At 48.2% G+C, this 17,865-nt stretch overlaps 1 protein-coding gene across 1 annotated transcript; it reads left to right on the top strand.

Moving 5' to 3' along the window:
• Positions 1-4,422: 4,422 nt before the first annotated feature.
• On the top strand, positions 4,423-11,357 carry LOC103112997 (polycystin family receptor for egg jelly-like). The gene is given in 3 exon segments (XM_060188785.1): positions 4,423-9,267; positions 9,270-10,871; positions 10,874-11,357. Coding segments are annotated over 3 exon segments (6,465 nt in total). The 5' UTR covers positions 4,423-4,478; the 3' UTR covers positions 10,948-11,357.
• The last annotated feature ends 6,508 nt before the right edge of the window (positions 11,358-17,865 follow it).

Genomic DNA, 17,865 nt, shown 5'->3' with positions numbered 1-17,865 from the left:
TGGTATTCCTAGTTGATCCGGGAGAGGAAAGCAGAGAAAGCGATCTGCTGCTCGTAGCTCCGCCTCCCGAAGTCCACTCTCGATTCTGGTTTCTGTTGCCTCCCTGTGTCTCCCCTTGTTGCATCGGGTTAGGCACGTCAGTCTGATTTGCAGGGTGTACGTGGTGACGTTCAGCGTGTGTGTCCTTTGTCTGATGAAGTAGGGGGTGGAGATCCGTGACAGCCACTGGGTGCGCTGGGCTTTGGGTTCTGAGCGCGTGTTCCTAGCGGGTGTGAGGATCTGGACATGCAGAGCTCGGTCCTCCCGGGTGCGGTGGAGCCGGTATCCGCCTGAGGGAGCTGGTCCAGGGAGAGACCCCTGGACGGCGCTTCACCTGGTTTGCCTGGAAACCCCCATTAGCCTGGTAGACCTGCTAGTCGCGTGTATCCTGTGCATCCCGCAAAGCACCTGCTTAGCCTGTGGGTGCGCCTGCACATGCTCAGGAGAGGGGGGAGATGAGGATGTCACCTGACACTAGACATTATGTTACATTTGATAAAGATTTTATAAGAACGTTTGGCAAAGGACAGCCCCTCAATATTAAGTTGGAGGCCTCGAAAAGCAGGACCAGCAGCTTGAAAGCTGTCAGGAGCTGCTTGTTGCTGGCTTTGAAAGTGACTGGGATCCACGTGGATTCAGTCAGCTAGGAAGGATCGTCAGTTTCCCCAATGAATGGGTACTCACGGGATGCACCACGAGAAGGTCGATCCAATGCATCCCTCCTCAATCGCTATCCAACAGGCCATGGCCGGTGCGCCGCTATGTTCCATCGCTGGGGAGCCAGAGACGACCCGAACTGCCCCTGCGGCTACAGACAGACTATGACCCACATAGTCAACGACTGCTACCTCTCCAGATTCAAAGGAGGTCTCGAAACTTTACATCAGGCTCAACCTGACGCTGTTAACTGTCTACGGAAGAAGGGCAAACGCTAGAAGAAGATGATTTTATAGATGACTCAGAACTTGAGAGACAAAAAACAAAACAAAACAAAACCCCTGGTAGTCTACTAAATCATGATTTTTAAAAAATGTATTTTTAAATTATCTTCATTCATTAAATAGAGACAGCTGGAAATCGAGAGGGACAGGAGAAGATAAGAGAGGGAGAGTGGGGAGTCGGGCTGTAGCGCAGCGGGTTAAGCGCATGTGGTGCAAAGCACAAGGACCGGCATAAGGATCCCGGTTCGAGCCCCCGGCTCCCCACCTGCAGGGAGTCGCTTCACAGGCGGTGAAGCAGGTCTGCAGGTGTCTATCTTTCTCTCCCCCTCTCTGTCTTCCCCTCCTCTCTCCATTTCTCTCTGTCCTATCCAACAACGACTACAACAATAAAACAACAAGGGCAACAAAAGGGAATAAATAAATAAAATAAATATTTAAAAAAAAAAAAAAAAAAAAGAGAGGGAGAGTGATAGACACCTACAGACCGGCTTCACTACTCGCAAAGCTTTCCCCCTGCAGGTGGGGACTGGGGGCTCGCGCCCATTTTCTTGTGCATTGTAACATGCTAGTCCAACCAGGTGCCACGACCCAACCCACCCCAAATCATGATTTTTTTTTTAAACCATCAGTGAACTAAGGTATTTGTGTATTTTACTAATTAGAGATCTAGTAAAGAAACAGAGGTGGGGGAGGGGGGCTGGACGGTAGTGCAGCGGGTTAAGTGCACATGGCGCAAAGTACAAGGACCGCAGTAAGGATCCGGGTTCGAGCCCCCAGCTCCCCACCTGCAGGGGGTCGCCTCACAAGCGGCGGAGCAGGTCTGCAGGTGTCTGTCTGCCTTTCTCTCTGTCTTCCCCTCTTCTCTTGATTTCTCTTTGTCCTGTACAACAACAGCTGTCACAACAATAACAATTAACTACAACAAAGGCAACAAAATGGGAAAAATGGCCTCCAGGAGCAGCTGAGCACCAGCAATAACCCTGGAGGCAAAGAGAGAGAGAGAGAGAGAGAGAGAGAGAGAGAGAGAAAGAAAGAAAGAAACAGAAGGTGGTAGGGAAGTGGACACTGTCAGCAGAAAAGAAGAATCCAGCTACAAGTTTTAGTGAAATGCCATATACTGAGAGGGCCTGTGTGAGAGGGTGTAGCTGCCCCTCCCTGCCCTATCCCCGTGGGAGCACAAACTGTAGTCTGCACCTGCTGTGCCTCCTCTCCACAGCACAGGGGCTGCTATAGGACAGGGGCAAAGTAGGAGGCTGAAGAGGCCTTCCTGTGGCTCAGGCCTGGAGCAGGAGATGGCTGCTGCTGCACATGCATCCTGCACCTTTCTCCCAGAGGAACAGAAGCTGAAACCACTGGGCAGTGGATGACAGATGGTGTCACCCTCTGGGCACCTGTGAAATCCCACCTCAGCTGCTGACACAGAACAGGAAAATTAAAAAAGTATCTGCATCCTTGTGGGAGGGACAGGCAAGTCCTGAGAAGAGAGGCTTGTAGGTGCCTTACTGCTGGGCTTTGAAGGGGCAGGATTCTTGAGAGGGCCTGGGGTCCAGGACACAGGGCTTACCTAAGGCAGCTACTGGATCCTTCAGACTAGGGGCCCCAGAGCCACCAGGCAGACTGGCACTGAGTGACAGCAGTGCAGTGTGTCCCTGGGAGAGGGGCAGGAGAGACCTGTGAGGCATAGGAGGGAAGGAACTAAAGCCAGAGGGGCCAGAGACTGAGAAGCACTGAGAAGCACCCACTGGGCAAATGAACCCTCCTCCCAAGCTCCAGGTAATGCTAGAGAAGGCTGAAGCAATGGGCTCCCTGAGGCCACCACTGTAACCACAAAACCCAGATTCTCTTCAATTACAATCTATGTTGATTAGGTCCACTGTGTTAAAAGCCCAGCAGAGACTCTGGTAAGCTGGGCTCTGCTACAGGTATTAACTTACCATCTCTCTCTCTAGGTAGTAATAGCCGACTGTCAGCAACAATTTGTGATATATAAGAAAATAATGAAAATAAAAGTGGTAAATATCAGAGGATTTAGAAGAGCCACAAGTTAATGTCAGATAGTTTACATTCATTCCTTTTTCTTTTTTAAAAAAATCTTTTCTTTCATTCTGTTGCTGTCTCTCTATATGAAAAAGTCAGCCCACAGTGGGAAAGCCTTGGTTTCCACCAGAATAAGTTAATAAAAATATTAGGATAGTTAACTAATTGAACTTACTTGAGATCAGATTTAAGTGAGTTTGGGGGACAAATGCCCACAATTTGATAAGGGACTTAATTTGCTATTGAAATTTAAAAAGTGAACAGATTTATTTGAGGTACAGGGAGACTACATGGAATCAGACCCTAATGTTTTGAAAGCTAGTAGTAGTTTCATGAAAACAAAACCTCCCTTTAGAAAGAGTCTTTGTGGCCCTGTAGTGTTGCCCCTGGTACCATGCACTTGTTACCATGCACAAGGAACTGGGTTCAAGCCTCTGGCCCCTAGCAGCAGTGGGAGAAGCTTCACAAGTGGTGAATCAGTACTGCAATCAGTACTGCCCCCCCAGTTTTTCTATGTCTTAACAACAACAACAAAAAAGAAATAAGGAATATTTTCCCAAAAAATAGATTATGTAATAAAGATCTTTTTGGGGAGGTGGGGTTAACACAGGGTTATTTGCCTTTTTTAAAAATCTAGAATTTCTTTTAAATTATTTTAAAATTTTTATTTTTATAGGGGTGGAGGTAATAGTTCACAGAGCAGTAGTTGAAGCATGGGTACAACTTCTCACCGTCTTGTGTATCATAAGTTTGCATTTACTTTTTACAAAGGATTGACTATTGTTGGGTCAAACATGTTAGAATGTGCAAGGGCCTGCATTCAAGGCCCCAAACCTCACATGCTGGGGGAAGCATTCCACGCATTCCAAGTGGGGCAGTGCTGCAGGGCTGTCTCTTGACTCCCACCCTCTCCATTTGTCTCTAGCTAATAAATAAATATAATGAACTAAATTAATTGTGAAAGCAAACCAGAACGTGATTCAGGCAACGATAGTGCAGGGATCACACCACGGATCACACATCTATAATTGAGACCCCAAGGCCTTATCCATTGTGATACATCCATGAATACCTCCGCCTGGAATCTGCCTCCTGCCAAAGGACGACCTCAGCAAATGTCCCATGCAGGCTCAGCAAAGGGCTGGGACAGGTACTGCCTTAACTCAGGTGCTGGCGCAGAAGCCCAGAAGCTCCTCTTCATAACCCCAACAGCCCTCCTGACACCCGCTCAGCCCTCAATTTCCAGACACAGTATAGCCCGCAAATCCAGCAACCTCTTGGACCCCGCCCACAGCTGCCCCTGCGCATGCACCCAGGCAGACCCAATGACAACAGCCACTCTCAGGACTCCAGCACCTAGGGAGCAGGCGCGGGAGCGAGATTGGAGCACGCTGTCCTCGTGGCCCTGCTGCCCGTTGGTCCCTGAGCGCCTCCTCCTGACTTCTTGGTAGCAGAGGCGCCATGCTGCGGATCCCTGTGCTGCTCCTGCTGGGTCTGGGCCTGGCCTGGGGGCACCTGCCTGTGTTACCTGCTTCCAGCTTAGTACCACAGGCCATTGACCACCACCAGGCTCAGGACAAGGAGGTCCAGTTGAAGTCTGTCTCTACTGGCCGGACCTCCACCTCCCAAAGCCGAGCACCAGCCCTCCTTCATGCTCACCTGCTGCCTCAGGTCCCAGTCACACAGCGCACCCAGCCCATGAAAGGCCACCAGCTCCTGCCTCGCTCATTCAGCCACTTGCCTCGAACCACCCGCAGACCGATGCGCAGGCCAGAGAGGGGACAACCAGCCAGCATCAAGGGGACCCCCGTGGCCCAAACCAACTGTCCACCCAAGCTAGTGCTCTTAGATGCTTTTGACTTGGATCATGTCCAAGTCAAGAAGCCTGGTGTGTCCTGCCAGAAGAAACCTCAATGTGTCATTAAGCAGGTGACGATACATTCCAGCACAAACCAGAACCCTACAATTATGCACAAGTCTGATGATGTCATACTGTATGGCACTGTTTATGATGACTGCCCTTACAGCAACAAGGAAGTGTACTCACGATGGCAATCACTTAAAGTTCCATATGTAGGGTATGTGCCTGACTGGAACAAACATCCAAGTACCACAAGGTTCACAATGACTTCGAACATATCAACACTGCAACCACAAAATTTATTATTTGGTGTGTATATTTTTAATTTTTCAGTGTGCATAAAACTAGGTGAAAATATGCCTCCTGTTGAAGGTTCACAAATCTTCTATGTGATCGTTGAGAGGAAGCCATTGGAGGCAGTTCTCCTGGGGTCCAAGGACATCACAGTGGAATTCACAGACAATGTGGTACTAGATGGATCAGGATCGAACGATCCAGAAGTGGGCAATTCTTTACAGGGACTCAAGTTCACTTGGTACTGCACCACAAACCAAAAAAACTATCAGGGAAAGAATATAACAGTGATCAGCAAAGATGTATGTATCCCAGAGCAGAAATCTCTGAGGTGGACAAGTGACCCTGGTTCTAAGCTGGAAATTTCCCCAAAATTTTTGCAAGGTGGCCAAGTATACTTTTTCAGAATGGTGGTTGAGAAAATTGGCAGGTCAGCATTTGCTGACAAAGTTGTGCGTGTACGCCGAGGACCAATACCATATGGCAACATTTACTGTATTGAAAATTGTGGTACAGTTTTAACCACATCAGATAGATTTTCCTTGTTTGTGAATTGCTCAAACTGCATAGTGGGCCGAGATATCTATGAGTGGTTCATTATGTCTCCAAATGGTCAAGAGATAACATTTGATTGGAGTGGAGAGACCACCACAGGCAAGAATAGTGACTATTTTACTGTAAAAGCATTTGCTTTCAGTCATTTTCTGGAAGATACATACTACACTGCTGTTCGAATAACATCTTGGAGTGGGATGTTTGATATTGTAATATACTCCTTTATGATCAATGAAGCACCTAGAGTTAGAGAATGCTACATTAATCCAGCTACAGGAACTGCACTTGATACTAAATTTGTTGTCAAGTGTGGTGATATTCAGGATAACAATATTCCCCTTAAATATAAAGCAATAGTTTCAGATTCCCATAGTTTAGCTAATATTAGTTCTTTAAAAGAAAACACCATGGGGGGCATTTCGTATTTTGGGACTGAGCTTACATCTACCTCTTTCTTTCTTCCTGTTGGAGATATGACAAAAATTTATTATTTGAAGATGTATTTTCAGGTGTATGACTCTTTTGGAGCTTTTTCTCAGGTGACTTTGTACACCATAGTGCAGGCTCCTACTGACCATGTTGCCACAGAGACTGTGCTGCAGCAGTTACACAATCTCACCACGGGACCAAATTCCACATTCTCTGATTTGCTTCAAAAACAAGACAAGTTAGATGCAGGTTACTTAATTTATCTAGCAGCTTCTGTACTGAATAATATTCAAATGAACTTAAATATACGAAATGACATGGTCCAACTTAGAGAACACCTTGTCAACCAGACTTTCCAGCTTCCCTTAGACACTTTGGAGGAGATCACCCAAGTAGTTGCAGCTTTTGCTAAGTTAACCCAGACAGCCTCTGATGTCACAGAATTATCCCAGGAGCGTTCCACAGAGAGGATCTCCCAAGCAAATCAAGCCCTGCAGGAGTACCGGAAGAGAAACAAGCAGTTTCACTCTGAGCAGATAGACACTGTGTGCACTGGCATATTCAGAAGTTTGTCCAATCTCCTTAAGCTCTCTGCTCATCACAAAGTTTTTGAGGAACCTATCTATGTGTTAGACTCTCTAGCAGACACAGTCCTGGCTAGTGTCGTGCCAGAGAATGAAACCAAGGTGCTGCAGAGCCCAGGCATCAACATGTATGTCAAGAAAGCAGAAATGTGGAATGCTTCTAGGGTACGTGTCCAGGAAGCATACAATGGGAATGATTTCCATGCTGTAGTGCATATCGGCAGTGTTCCTGGTCTTCCTGTAAATGCTCCCATCTCTATGACACTCACTGAGTTTGCAGAAGACCCTTTTCCTTGGTTAAGTTATCCGGCACACACTTCCACAGAGGTGGTGGGATTTCGAGCATCAGGTGAATCAGTTAATGGTGATGAAGTAGAGATCACACCGGAAGTTGTAGAAGTTTTCCTAGCTAGGAAAAACCTGAGCTCTGAAGTTTTTAATATCACTGTGTGGCCCAGCAATGACTCAGACAGGGATAATAACTCAAAGACAACCACGGGGGCCTTTAGGTTTGAAGTGGACTGCAGTGAGCAGAAGGAGGTGCTGCTACATATCATCACAGAAGTGAAACTGCTATTTAGGGTCTTCCTGTATGTTGGTGACAGTTTCACACACAATGCTCTCATTGCCACCTATTTGGTACCCCGTGACATCCCTCCCATGGCCAACCAGAGTGACTTGTTTGACCCAAACTGTACTGTGAAGGCAGCCCGAGTGGTTTGCCTGTCACCATCCCTGCTACAGGTCATAGCAGAGAGGCTGCAGTCAACAGACTGTGTGATAGCTGTGGTTCTGCAGGCAACCCGGTTTGTTCTGAGCCCCAATGGCAAACTGGTGAGGATTTCTGTGTTCAGAGCTCAGTGCTTGGACATGTATGGGATCCAGAGTGAGTGGAATGAGCACAGCTGCACCCTTGGGGAGAAGACCAGCTGGCAGAGAGTGCACTGCGTCTGCAAAACCAAAGATATTCAACAGCCACAAGCCACCCCAACACCTGCTAACCTCAGGCGGCACTCACGCTACTTGTCAGCCAAGGTCACTAGTGCCTTGAACCCTGTGGATCTCCTCTTAGAGGTCAAGAACATAGCAGGAAACCCTGTGACTCTGTATGCCATACTCTTTATTATGATCACATACATAGGACTAGCTTTCTGGGCTCTGCATCGAGATGAAACTGACCAGTTTCTTCGGCAACATGTGATAATCCTCCCTGATAATGACCCCTATGACAAGACATGCTATCTGGTTACAGTTTTTACAGGAAGCCGCTGTGGCTCTGGGACCAGAGCCAATGTCTTTGTCCAACTTCTGGGGACAGAAAGTACCAGCGATGTGCATTGCTTGAGCCACACCCATTTTCCAAGTCTCTACCGAGGAAGCATCAACACCTTCCTCATAACAACCAAAAACGACTTGGGGGACATACACTCCATTCATGTGTGGCACAACAATGAGGGCAGCTCACCCAGTTGGTACTTGAGTAGAATCAAAGTGGAAAATCTCTTCAGCAGGAAAATCTGGCTGTTCATGTGCCGGCAGTGGCTTTCCATTGACACCTCTTTGTACAGGACGTTTTATGCTTCTCAGCCAGACCAGCCTGTGAGCAGACTTGACTTTTTTCTCATAGACGTGACTTATAAGATGTGCAAAAGTCAAATGTGGTTCTCAGTTTTTGCTGCTGTCATTGAGAAGCCATTCAATCGGCTGCAAAGACTGTCCTGTTGCTTGGCAGTGCTGCTCTCCTCTCTTCTGTGTAATATCATGCTCTTAAATTTCTATCCCAGTGAGGAAAAGGAGCCACCACAGGGGCAATACATCAGGCTAATGATGATAGGAATGGGAAGTGTCTTAATTACTCTGCCTGTACAGCTGATCATCACTGCTCTGTTCATCTACTCCCAGAGGAAACCCCTAGCAGCGCTAGAAGATGTAGCTCCTCGGAAGCATCCTAGCATAAAAGAGAGTAGTGACAACTGGAGGACACTTTTGGTAAAGTGGTATAAACAGGAGACGTATGTATCTGAGCAGGGAACACTTCTGAGAAAGGAAGATGAAATCACTAAGACAGAAGACAGCAACACTAACACAAATGCCAGTACAGGTGACTTTGTTGAGGAGCCCACCTCAGAGGCTGAGTCTATTGATATTGAAATCAAGTCCCGATTTGTTCTACCTTCTTGTTTTGTTTATTTTGCCAGTTTCTTGGTTTTTGTCACTTGCAGCATATCTTCATTCTTGATTGTGTTTTATGGGAAAACTTATAGCTATGAGAGGTCAATCGAATGGGCCTTCGCATCCTTTTGGGCAGTCTGTATATCAGTTTTCCTGGTGCAGCCATCTAAAATTATCCTTTACACAGCCTTTCAAACAATTTGCACAAAGTATTCTAAAAATCTCTCCTGGGTTAGTAGCTACCAGTTTACAGAGATCAAGCTGGACAACTTGAATATGGAAACATCGACAATGGCCAAACTTCACCATCAAATTGTGCACCTCCATCAAACAAAGGAGTATCAACCCCTCATTGACATGACATCAGAATATTCTAGTGAAAGAGGAGGATCAGAGAATAGCTTTTGAATTTGAGCTGAATTCTGACGCATTTCATCTTCCTTGCCCTTCTGCTCCCCCTTGTCGCTATCCTGCGTCACAAGGACACCTTTCACTATAATCAATTTATCTCAGACCAGTTCTCTGTGGACCTTGTAACAGTGACCAAGCTGGACGACATCTACAGCTGGCTGGATAACATGCCTCTGCCTTTGTTCCACAATGACGTGAAGCCAACATTCCTCCCTGACAGCTCCTCCAAAATCCTCGGGCTCCCACGGATGAGGGAGGTCAGGGCGAAACCTGGTGGGAAAACATGTCTGCCTCCAAAACACTTTGGCAAAAGCAGAGTCTCCGGGGAAATCCACTGTCACCCTCAATATGGCAGTGACCCAGAAGACACAAGAAACTACTCTGCTTCTTGGGATACAGTTGCTAATCAAGCCCCCGAGGAGACTGACAGTGGCTTTACCTACAAGCCTACACAAAGGAGCTGGGCATACAGGTCCTATGGACTCTCACATACCTATGGATCAGGAGGGTACACATTCCAGTTTTTCCCAGAAGAGCAGCAGTTTAATTCAACTTTGAGGATCAAGGACCTCCAGAGCAGCCACTGGCTTGATGAGAAGACATGGGCTGTGATCTTGGAACTAACAACCTTTAATGCAGACAGCAGTCTCTTCTGTAGTCTCTCAGTCATTTTTGAGGTTTCTCAGGTGGGAGTGGTAAACACGAGCCTGTCTGCACACTCCTTCTCACTTGCTGATTTCAACAGGGACACTTCCTCAGAAATCTACTTGTATGTGGCCATTCTCCTCTTTCTCCTTGCCTACATTATTGGTGAGGTCTATGTCATTTCTCAGGAAGGGGCCCTGTATGTGAGGAGTGTGATCAGTTTGGTCAACTTTGTTTTCAAAAGTCTATTTCTGGTGCTGGCTGTGCTCTTTATCAGGAAGCATGCCTTGGCCATGTGGGTGATCCAGTTTTACTTGTCCAATCCTGTAGCCTTTCTCCCCTTCCATGCAGTTTCCCAGGTAGATCAATTTATGAGGATGATTCTGGGCTTCCTGCTATTCCTGGCATTTTTGAAGACCCTCAAGTATTCCAGAGTCTTCTATAATGTGCGGCTTGCTCAGAGGGCCATCAGGGCAGCCCTCCCTGGCATCTGCCACATGGCATTTGTGGTGTCAGTGTATATCTTTCTGTACATGGCCTTTGGCTACCTGGTATTTGGCCAGCATGAATGGAACTACAGTCACTTGATCCATTCCACTCTGACAGTATTCTCCTATTGTGTCTCAGCTTTTCACAACACGGAATTTTGTAATAACAGGGCTCTGGGGATCCTACTTCTCTCTTCCTTTATTCTGCTTATGATCTGCATCTTGATCAACTTGTTCCAGGCAGTGATTTTGTCTTCCTATGAGGAAATGAAGCAGCCTGTGTATGAGGAGCCATCTGAGGAAGCAGAAGCCATGGCCTATCTGTATCACAAGCTAAGAACCATGTCTTCCTCTGTGGGCTTCCATTCAGAGACCAGAGAGGAACCCATGTTCTTTGTCCACGTGGTGTATGGGCATCTAGAAAAAATAATTATTGGTACATGGATCTGAAAACAAAAAACATCATTGGGGAAGCAGAGTTTATCTTGTGACTTGATCAGTGACCACTGTGTTTGTAGTAGAGAGGAGTTCCCCTTGATTGCTCATTTAGTGGATCAAGTCATGTTCAGCGGCTCAGTGCTGCTTTCTACACATGCCCTTCATGAAGCACAGCCCTTTCAATTATCTGCTTCTAATTTAGGGCTCCTCAACCTTGAATGTTGAAGGATGATGTGCAGTCTATGCATTAAAAGGTGAAACACTGCCAGTGCTGGGAAAAACAGCTCTTGGCTATTATTAGCAGGAGGTCTTAGTTAGGTATCCTAATGACAACATGGTCTATGCTGGGGAGAAACATGGATTAGCAGCTGTGAACTTTTCACCGAAAAGAAGCAGGTTCATGTATACAGACGTCATGTTCAGTTTGTTTTAATAAAATGTGAGTTCTTTGCATAGACTTGTACTTTCTGCATGAGGATCATATAGCTGTTCCTTTGCTTATGTTCCATAGAACACAGTCCCATTAAAGGACAATTAAAGGTATGACCATATCAGCGAGGCACCTCATGGGGTCACCTGGGGTGTGTTCCAGGATTGTGAGGTGCACTGGGGTGGCCATGGCACTCTGGCCTGGGCAGGCACACTAGCTCACCTTCTACTCTCCAGAAACTTGAGCTCCCAGGCAGGGAGAAGTCTTCTGCACCAGGTGAGAGAGCAATGGCCACTGTCACAGTGAGTGTCAGAGGTGAGTTCTCAGTCGCTCCCTCCCTAGGCAGCAGGGCACAGGCATGGCCTGTTCTGCCTGGCCTGCTGCTGCCAGCTGGGGTGCACAGACATAGACAACTCCTCTCCTGACAGCCCCATGTGGTAGAGCAGAAGGGATTGGGCACCAGGCATTAGTCATGGGGACCAGTTGTGTTCTGGCCAGCTCTCCTGCTCATGGAACCTCAGAAAGAGGACCTGATGCAGTCCTGGCTGCAATCCAAGCAGAGCAAGCCTCCCCTGGGAGGTGTCCAAGGCTGGTGGGTGGCTAGCAGGGAGATATGAGGCTTTGTCATCACTCTTCCTAAGTGCACCGAACAGCTAAGTCTCTGTCTCTCTCCAGGTGCTGTGGGAGGCTCCTGGTGGGAAGAGCATTCAGCACCTCCCTGTCCTCATGGCCCTAGACACACAGCCAGCATAGCTCCTCCTGACTCAGCTGTGCAACAGGAAGTGAGTTACAGGGTGATAGAAGCAGGGTCCAGATGTGTCTCTACCTGAGTGGACTTTCATGAAGGGGTCTAACGTGGTGCAGGTGTGAGTGATGACCAGGTCCTGTCTTGTTCTTGAGAGTGGCTCAACTACTGGATATGGTATAAATTCCAGCAGTGGCAGATTTTTTCCCCATGTCTTTTGGGAAGGAAGCAAGTGCCAGTGCACCTATCCTTTAATATTGGAAAAAACAACTATGTATATACTTTTCTAATTGGAGACTGTGACCATCTGAGTTAGTAAGCAAACGGAGCAACGAAGTAAAAATTCTGCTTTTAACACTGGGTGGCAGTGCAGCGGGTTAAGCTCACATAGTGCAAAGCAGATGGACCAGTGCAAGGGACCTGGTTTGAGCCTCTGGCTCCCCACCTGTAGGGGGTCGCTTCACAAGTGGTGAAGCAGGTCTGCAGGTGTCTGTCTTTTGCTCCTCCTGTCTGTCTTCCCCTCCTCTCTCGATTTCTGTTTGTCCTATCCAACAACAACAGCAATAACAATAACAAGAAGGGCAACAAAATGGAGAAAATGGCCTTCAGGAACCATGGATTCGTAGTACAGGCACCAAGCCCCAGTGATAACCAGTGATAATCTGGTTTCTTTGAAAACCATTTTACAGGATATAGTAATAGTTCCTAAAGGAATTGAAGACTCCTTTATTTCCATTATATTTCCAAGAATACGGTATATTCCGTAAGAAGTTAGCAACACCTTTTGAATCCTCTTTTAGAGTGTTTAAATATGAAGACAGGATGAAAGTTCTTGGGTTTATTTTCAATAGAGGATCCTGGATTATACTTCTAGGTAGAGAAGACATATTTTTGAACAGATTCAAACCCTTTTTCATTATAGAGTTGTTCATGTTTTTCACGTGTACTTGTTATTGACTCAGGGCCCCCTTATATGTGTTACCACTGAAGGGTCTGCTGAGTCTAAATTTATCAGTTTTTCATTCACTGACAAGAATGGTTAGACAGAGACACAGTTGCATGTTTGCTCCACCCACAGAACTCACCTTGGTGCTACCCGCGGAGCTGTCAGTCGGTGCTGGGCAGCGAGGGGCTCGGCCTGGCAGGCGGTGAGCTGCACGTGTGTGTCTGCAGGACTCGCGCCCCCGCCTCGAGGCGGGCTGCTGCTGCCCGGCCTTCTGCGGCCTCCACCGGCCGCGCCCCGCTCGTGTCCTGGGAGGGGCGGGCGGGCACGTGTGGGCCGGGCCAGGGCCGAGCTGCTCGGGGGAGCCCGCGAGGCCGGGCGGGGCACGGCCGCTACCGCGGGGCCGTCCGCCGGGTGAGCGCAGCCCCGGCCGGCCGGAGGCCGAAGGCCACTGGGGTCCCGTCCTCGGCAGGAGTGGCGGCCGCTGGAGGTTCGGAGCAGCCACCCGCCTTGCGCGCACATTTCTAGGAAGGTCCCGGGACACGCAGCGCCTTTCGGACACGTCGGTGGCGGCTGAGGGCCATCAGTCTCCCCTGGCCACGAGCCCCATCTCCGTGTGGACGTGGCGTGTTGGGGGCACGGACATTACTGGACACGGTGGACACCCCGCTTCCCCGAGACGCACCTGGAGCGACTCCATGTGGGGCAACCTCCACGCGCCGCGTCACCTGTGGGGCTCCGACGGGTCACCTCAACTCTGCCTGACCCCTAGAAAGCCCTCAGAGCAACAGACGGTTGGCGAAGGCGGAATGACAGGCGGCCCCGCCCCCCACCAGGGTTCTCTGGACGCTCAGTAGCTGGTCAGACCCAAGAGCTCAGCGGAGGCGGAAGTCGGGCCCGAGAGCCGGCCCTGCCTGCAGTGCGCAGGCGCCGAGGCCAAGGGGCACGTGGGCGGGGCAGGTGCGGTGTCCGACGTCTGGGCGGAGCTTGGCCGGGGCTGGGCGGGGTCACCTCGGCAGAGGAGCCTGAGTGCGCATGCTCTGTGGATTGGGGCTCTGTGTGCGGCTGTTGCTTCTCTGTGGGGTACAGAGCGAACTGGTTGCGTTCTGATGATTCTGGTTTCTGTTGCCTCCCTGTGTCTCCCCTTGTTGCATCGGGTTAGGCACGTCAGTCTGGTTTGCAGGGTGTACGTGGTGACGTTCAGCGTGTGTGTCCTTTGTCTGACGATGTAGGGGGTGGGGATCCGTGACAGCCACTGGGTGCGCTGGGCTTTGGGTTCTGAGCGCGTGTTCCTAGCGGGTGTGAGGATCTGGACACGCAGAGCTCGGTCCTCCCGGGTGCGGTGGAGCCGGTATCCGCCTGAAGCAGCTGGTCCAGGGAGAGACCCCTGGACGCCGCTTCACCTGCTAGACCTGTTAGTCACTTGTATCCTGTGGATCCTATAATGCACCAGTGTTAGGTTTGTGAGAGTTGTCTGCACATGCTCAGTAGAGGCTGAAACCCAGTCCTGGAACCTTTAAGTTGGGATTCACTGCCCCCCCCCCATGCTTCTCTCAATTCAAATGATACTGCATCTGCTTCTTCTTCTAGCGTTTGCCCTTCTTCCGTAGACAGTTAACAGCGTCAGGTTGAGCCTGATGTCAAGTTTCGAGACCTCCTTTGAATCTGGAGAGGTGGCAGTCATTGACTATGTGGGTCATAGTCTGTCTGGAGCCGCAGGGGCAGTTCCGGTCGTCTCTGGCTCCCCAGCAGTGGAACACAGCGGCGCACCGGCCATGGCCTGTTCCATAGCGATAGAGGAGGGCCCAATCATAACGTGCTAGGTCAAAGCCGGCTTGACGCTCGCAGGGGTCTGTGATGAGGTGTTTGTTCTTGACCTCAGCTGACTGCCAACTCTGTTTCCAAGAGTCTGGAACAGAGAAGTTCAGTGTAGGCGTAGGGGACCAGATTGGGCTACGAGATGTCAAGCTTTGATGCATGTATCACCTTGGTAAGCTTCACTTCAGACTGTGTCCAGAGATGTCAGGCATGGAATGTGAACCCTTCAGCCTCATTACTCAGGTGAGACCTTTTCTCTCTCATAGGGTTCTGTAATTCCATTTCAGCTGGTTCACTTCCCAACAAAGCCCCAAAACCTACATATAGAGGCAGGACCCATGATATAGGGCATATGTACACATGCATCCATAAATTAGGGCAAAATATATACCTGACAGCAAAAGTGCACAATAATCTGCAGTGAGTCAATAAATGAAGCAAGCAAGTAGAAAGACCTAAAAAGACACCATAAAGTTCCTAATGAAATAGTTTCTACTTAGACGTAGAAAACCTCCTCACCTACTTCTTATTACACTTCCCTCACTCACTCTAAAGCTAACCTTATCAAAGTAAGGACTGCAAAAGCTGAATAAGGGCAAGAGACTGGCATACTTCAAAGATGACTCTTTAGTCACTATCAGGCCACGTCATCATCTGGGGGTCCTAGTCAGGGAGTCCTGAGATTTCCACACAGACATGATGTGCCTAGACCTCGAATAGATCTCTGTCTCCATTGTCATTGGTCATCTCCACCAGGAACAACACAATAGTCTCCTTTATCGGCCCCACTAGGACCTTGCCCTCAATGTGGATCAACAACAGTTGAGAATGTTCCATCCTCCGAAGGGAGGCTGGATAACATACTCTATGGTAGATATACCTGAGGAAGATGGGTCCTGAAATTGTGGCAGCTTTAAACGTTCCTACTCATGACCACAGAATCTGAGTTCAGATCTAGAGGGATGCAGAGGTCACCTAGGCTCCTAAGCTAAATATGGGACCCAGACCAAACCGATGGGGATGGGGTCTACAATCAACAATACTTATACACCTTTCCCATATTTGGGAGCAACTCTCTCTTTCCCTGATCTAGCTTTCTAGTCCTTTTTCCAGCCAGGACATCATCTCCCCAGACAATAACTTGGGTCCCCATGCATATCAGAGGTCAGGCTCAGGAAAAAAACTAATATAGTCATGAGCCCTTTGGAATATAACTAAAAAAGGACTACTAGCTATTTTCAAAATGAGACCCCAAATCTTCATCTGCAATATTCTAGCCTTTAGGTTCATGATTAGTCAATAATTTGTTTGGCTTTATATGTTAACTCTTTTTTCAGCCACCAGGTTCCAAATGCTAGCAATCATGAACCTCCAACTGAACCTCCCTGGGCTTGGACCCCACCAGTGTGTCCTGGAGCCTCAATTCCCCAGAGCCCCAACCCACTAGGGAAATAGAGAGACAGGCTGGGAGTATGGATCGATATGCCAACGTCTATGTTTAGCAGGGAAGCAATTACAGCAGCCAGACCTTCCACCTTCTGCATCCCATAATGACCCTGGGTCCATCCTCCCAGAGGGATAAAGAACAGGAAAGCTGTCAGGGGAGGGGATGGGATACGGAGTTCTGGTGGTGGTTTTGTTGGTGTTTCCTTTGTAAATGTAAATTTAAAAAAAAAGAAGGGGGGAAGATGAGAATGTCACCTGACACTAGAGATTATGTTGCCTTTGCTAAGCATTAAAAAAAATTTAATTAATTAATTAATTTATAAGAGGGACAGGAGGAAAAAGAGTAAGAACCAGCAATCACTCTGGTACATGTGCTGCTGAGGATTGAACTAAAGACTCCATGATTGAGAGTCCACCACCTTATCCACTGCACCAACTTCCAGACCACATTGATAAGCATTTAAAAAAAATATTTGGTATTGCTACCAAGGTTATCGCTGGGGCTCTGTACCAGTACTATGGGTCCATGCTCCTTGCCATCATTTTCCCATTATATTGGATGGGACAGAGACAAATTGAGGGGGGAGAGAAAGGCAATTGAGAAGAAGAGAGAAAGACATCTGCAGACGTGATTTACCACCTTTGAAGTATCCCTCTTGCAGGTGTGGTGCAGTGAGCTTGAACCCATATCCTTGTGCAGGTCCTTGTCTTCATACTGTGGGCGCTTAACTGGGTGCATTTCTACCTGCCCCCCATCATTTATTTCTTCTTCTAAATTTTACTAGTTAAAACAGAGAAATTCAAAGAGGATGGGGAAATAGGAAGAGGGAGTGAAAAATACCTGCAGACATGCTTCACTACTTGTGAGCGCCCACCCCCCACACATGTGGAGTCTTGGGGTACAACCTGAGTTCTTGAGCTTGGTAATATGTGCAATGAATGGGGTGAGCAAACACCTGCCAGGATAAGGATTTTATGATGACTCAGAACTTGAGAGACAAAGGAAGAAAATACTGGTAAGTCTACTTTATCATGATTTCCTAGAATCCATCAGTGAACTCTACTCATTAATTAGACACCTAGTATGGAAACCAAAGGTGAGTAGGGGAGTGGACACTGTCAGCAAAAAAGAAGAATCCAGCTACAAGTTTTAGTGAAATGCCATATATTGAGAGGGCCTGTGTGAGAGGGTGTAGCCGCCCCTCCCTGCCCTACCCCCGTGGGAGCACAAACTGTAGTTTGCACCCGCTGTGCCTCCTCTCCACAGCACAGGGGCTGCTACAGGACAGGGGCAAAGCAGGAGGCTGAAGAGGCCTTCCCGTGGTTTAAAACAGGGTTATTTACCTTAGAATTTCTTTTAAATTGTTTTTTAAATTTTATTTTTATGGGGAGGGTAATGGTTTACAGAGCAGTAGTTGAAGCATGGGTACAATTTCTCACCGTCCTGTGTATCATATCTTTGTATTTACTTATTACAAAGGATTGACTGTTGTTGGGCCAGTCATGTTAGAATGTGCAAGGACCTGCATTCAAGCCCCCAAACCTCACATGCTGGGGGAAGCATTCCAAGTGGTGAGGCAGTGCTGCAG

The sequence above is a fragment of the Erinaceus europaeus genome, chromosome 4 (genome assembly GCF_950295315.1).
Source record: "Erinaceus europaeus chromosome 4, mEriEur2.1, whole genome shotgun sequence".
NCBI classification, from domain to species: domain Eukaryota; kingdom Metazoa; phylum Chordata; class Mammalia; order Eulipotyphla; family Erinaceidae; genus Erinaceus; species Erinaceus europaeus.
This window is presented reverse-complemented; position numbering and strand designations above follow the sequence as displayed.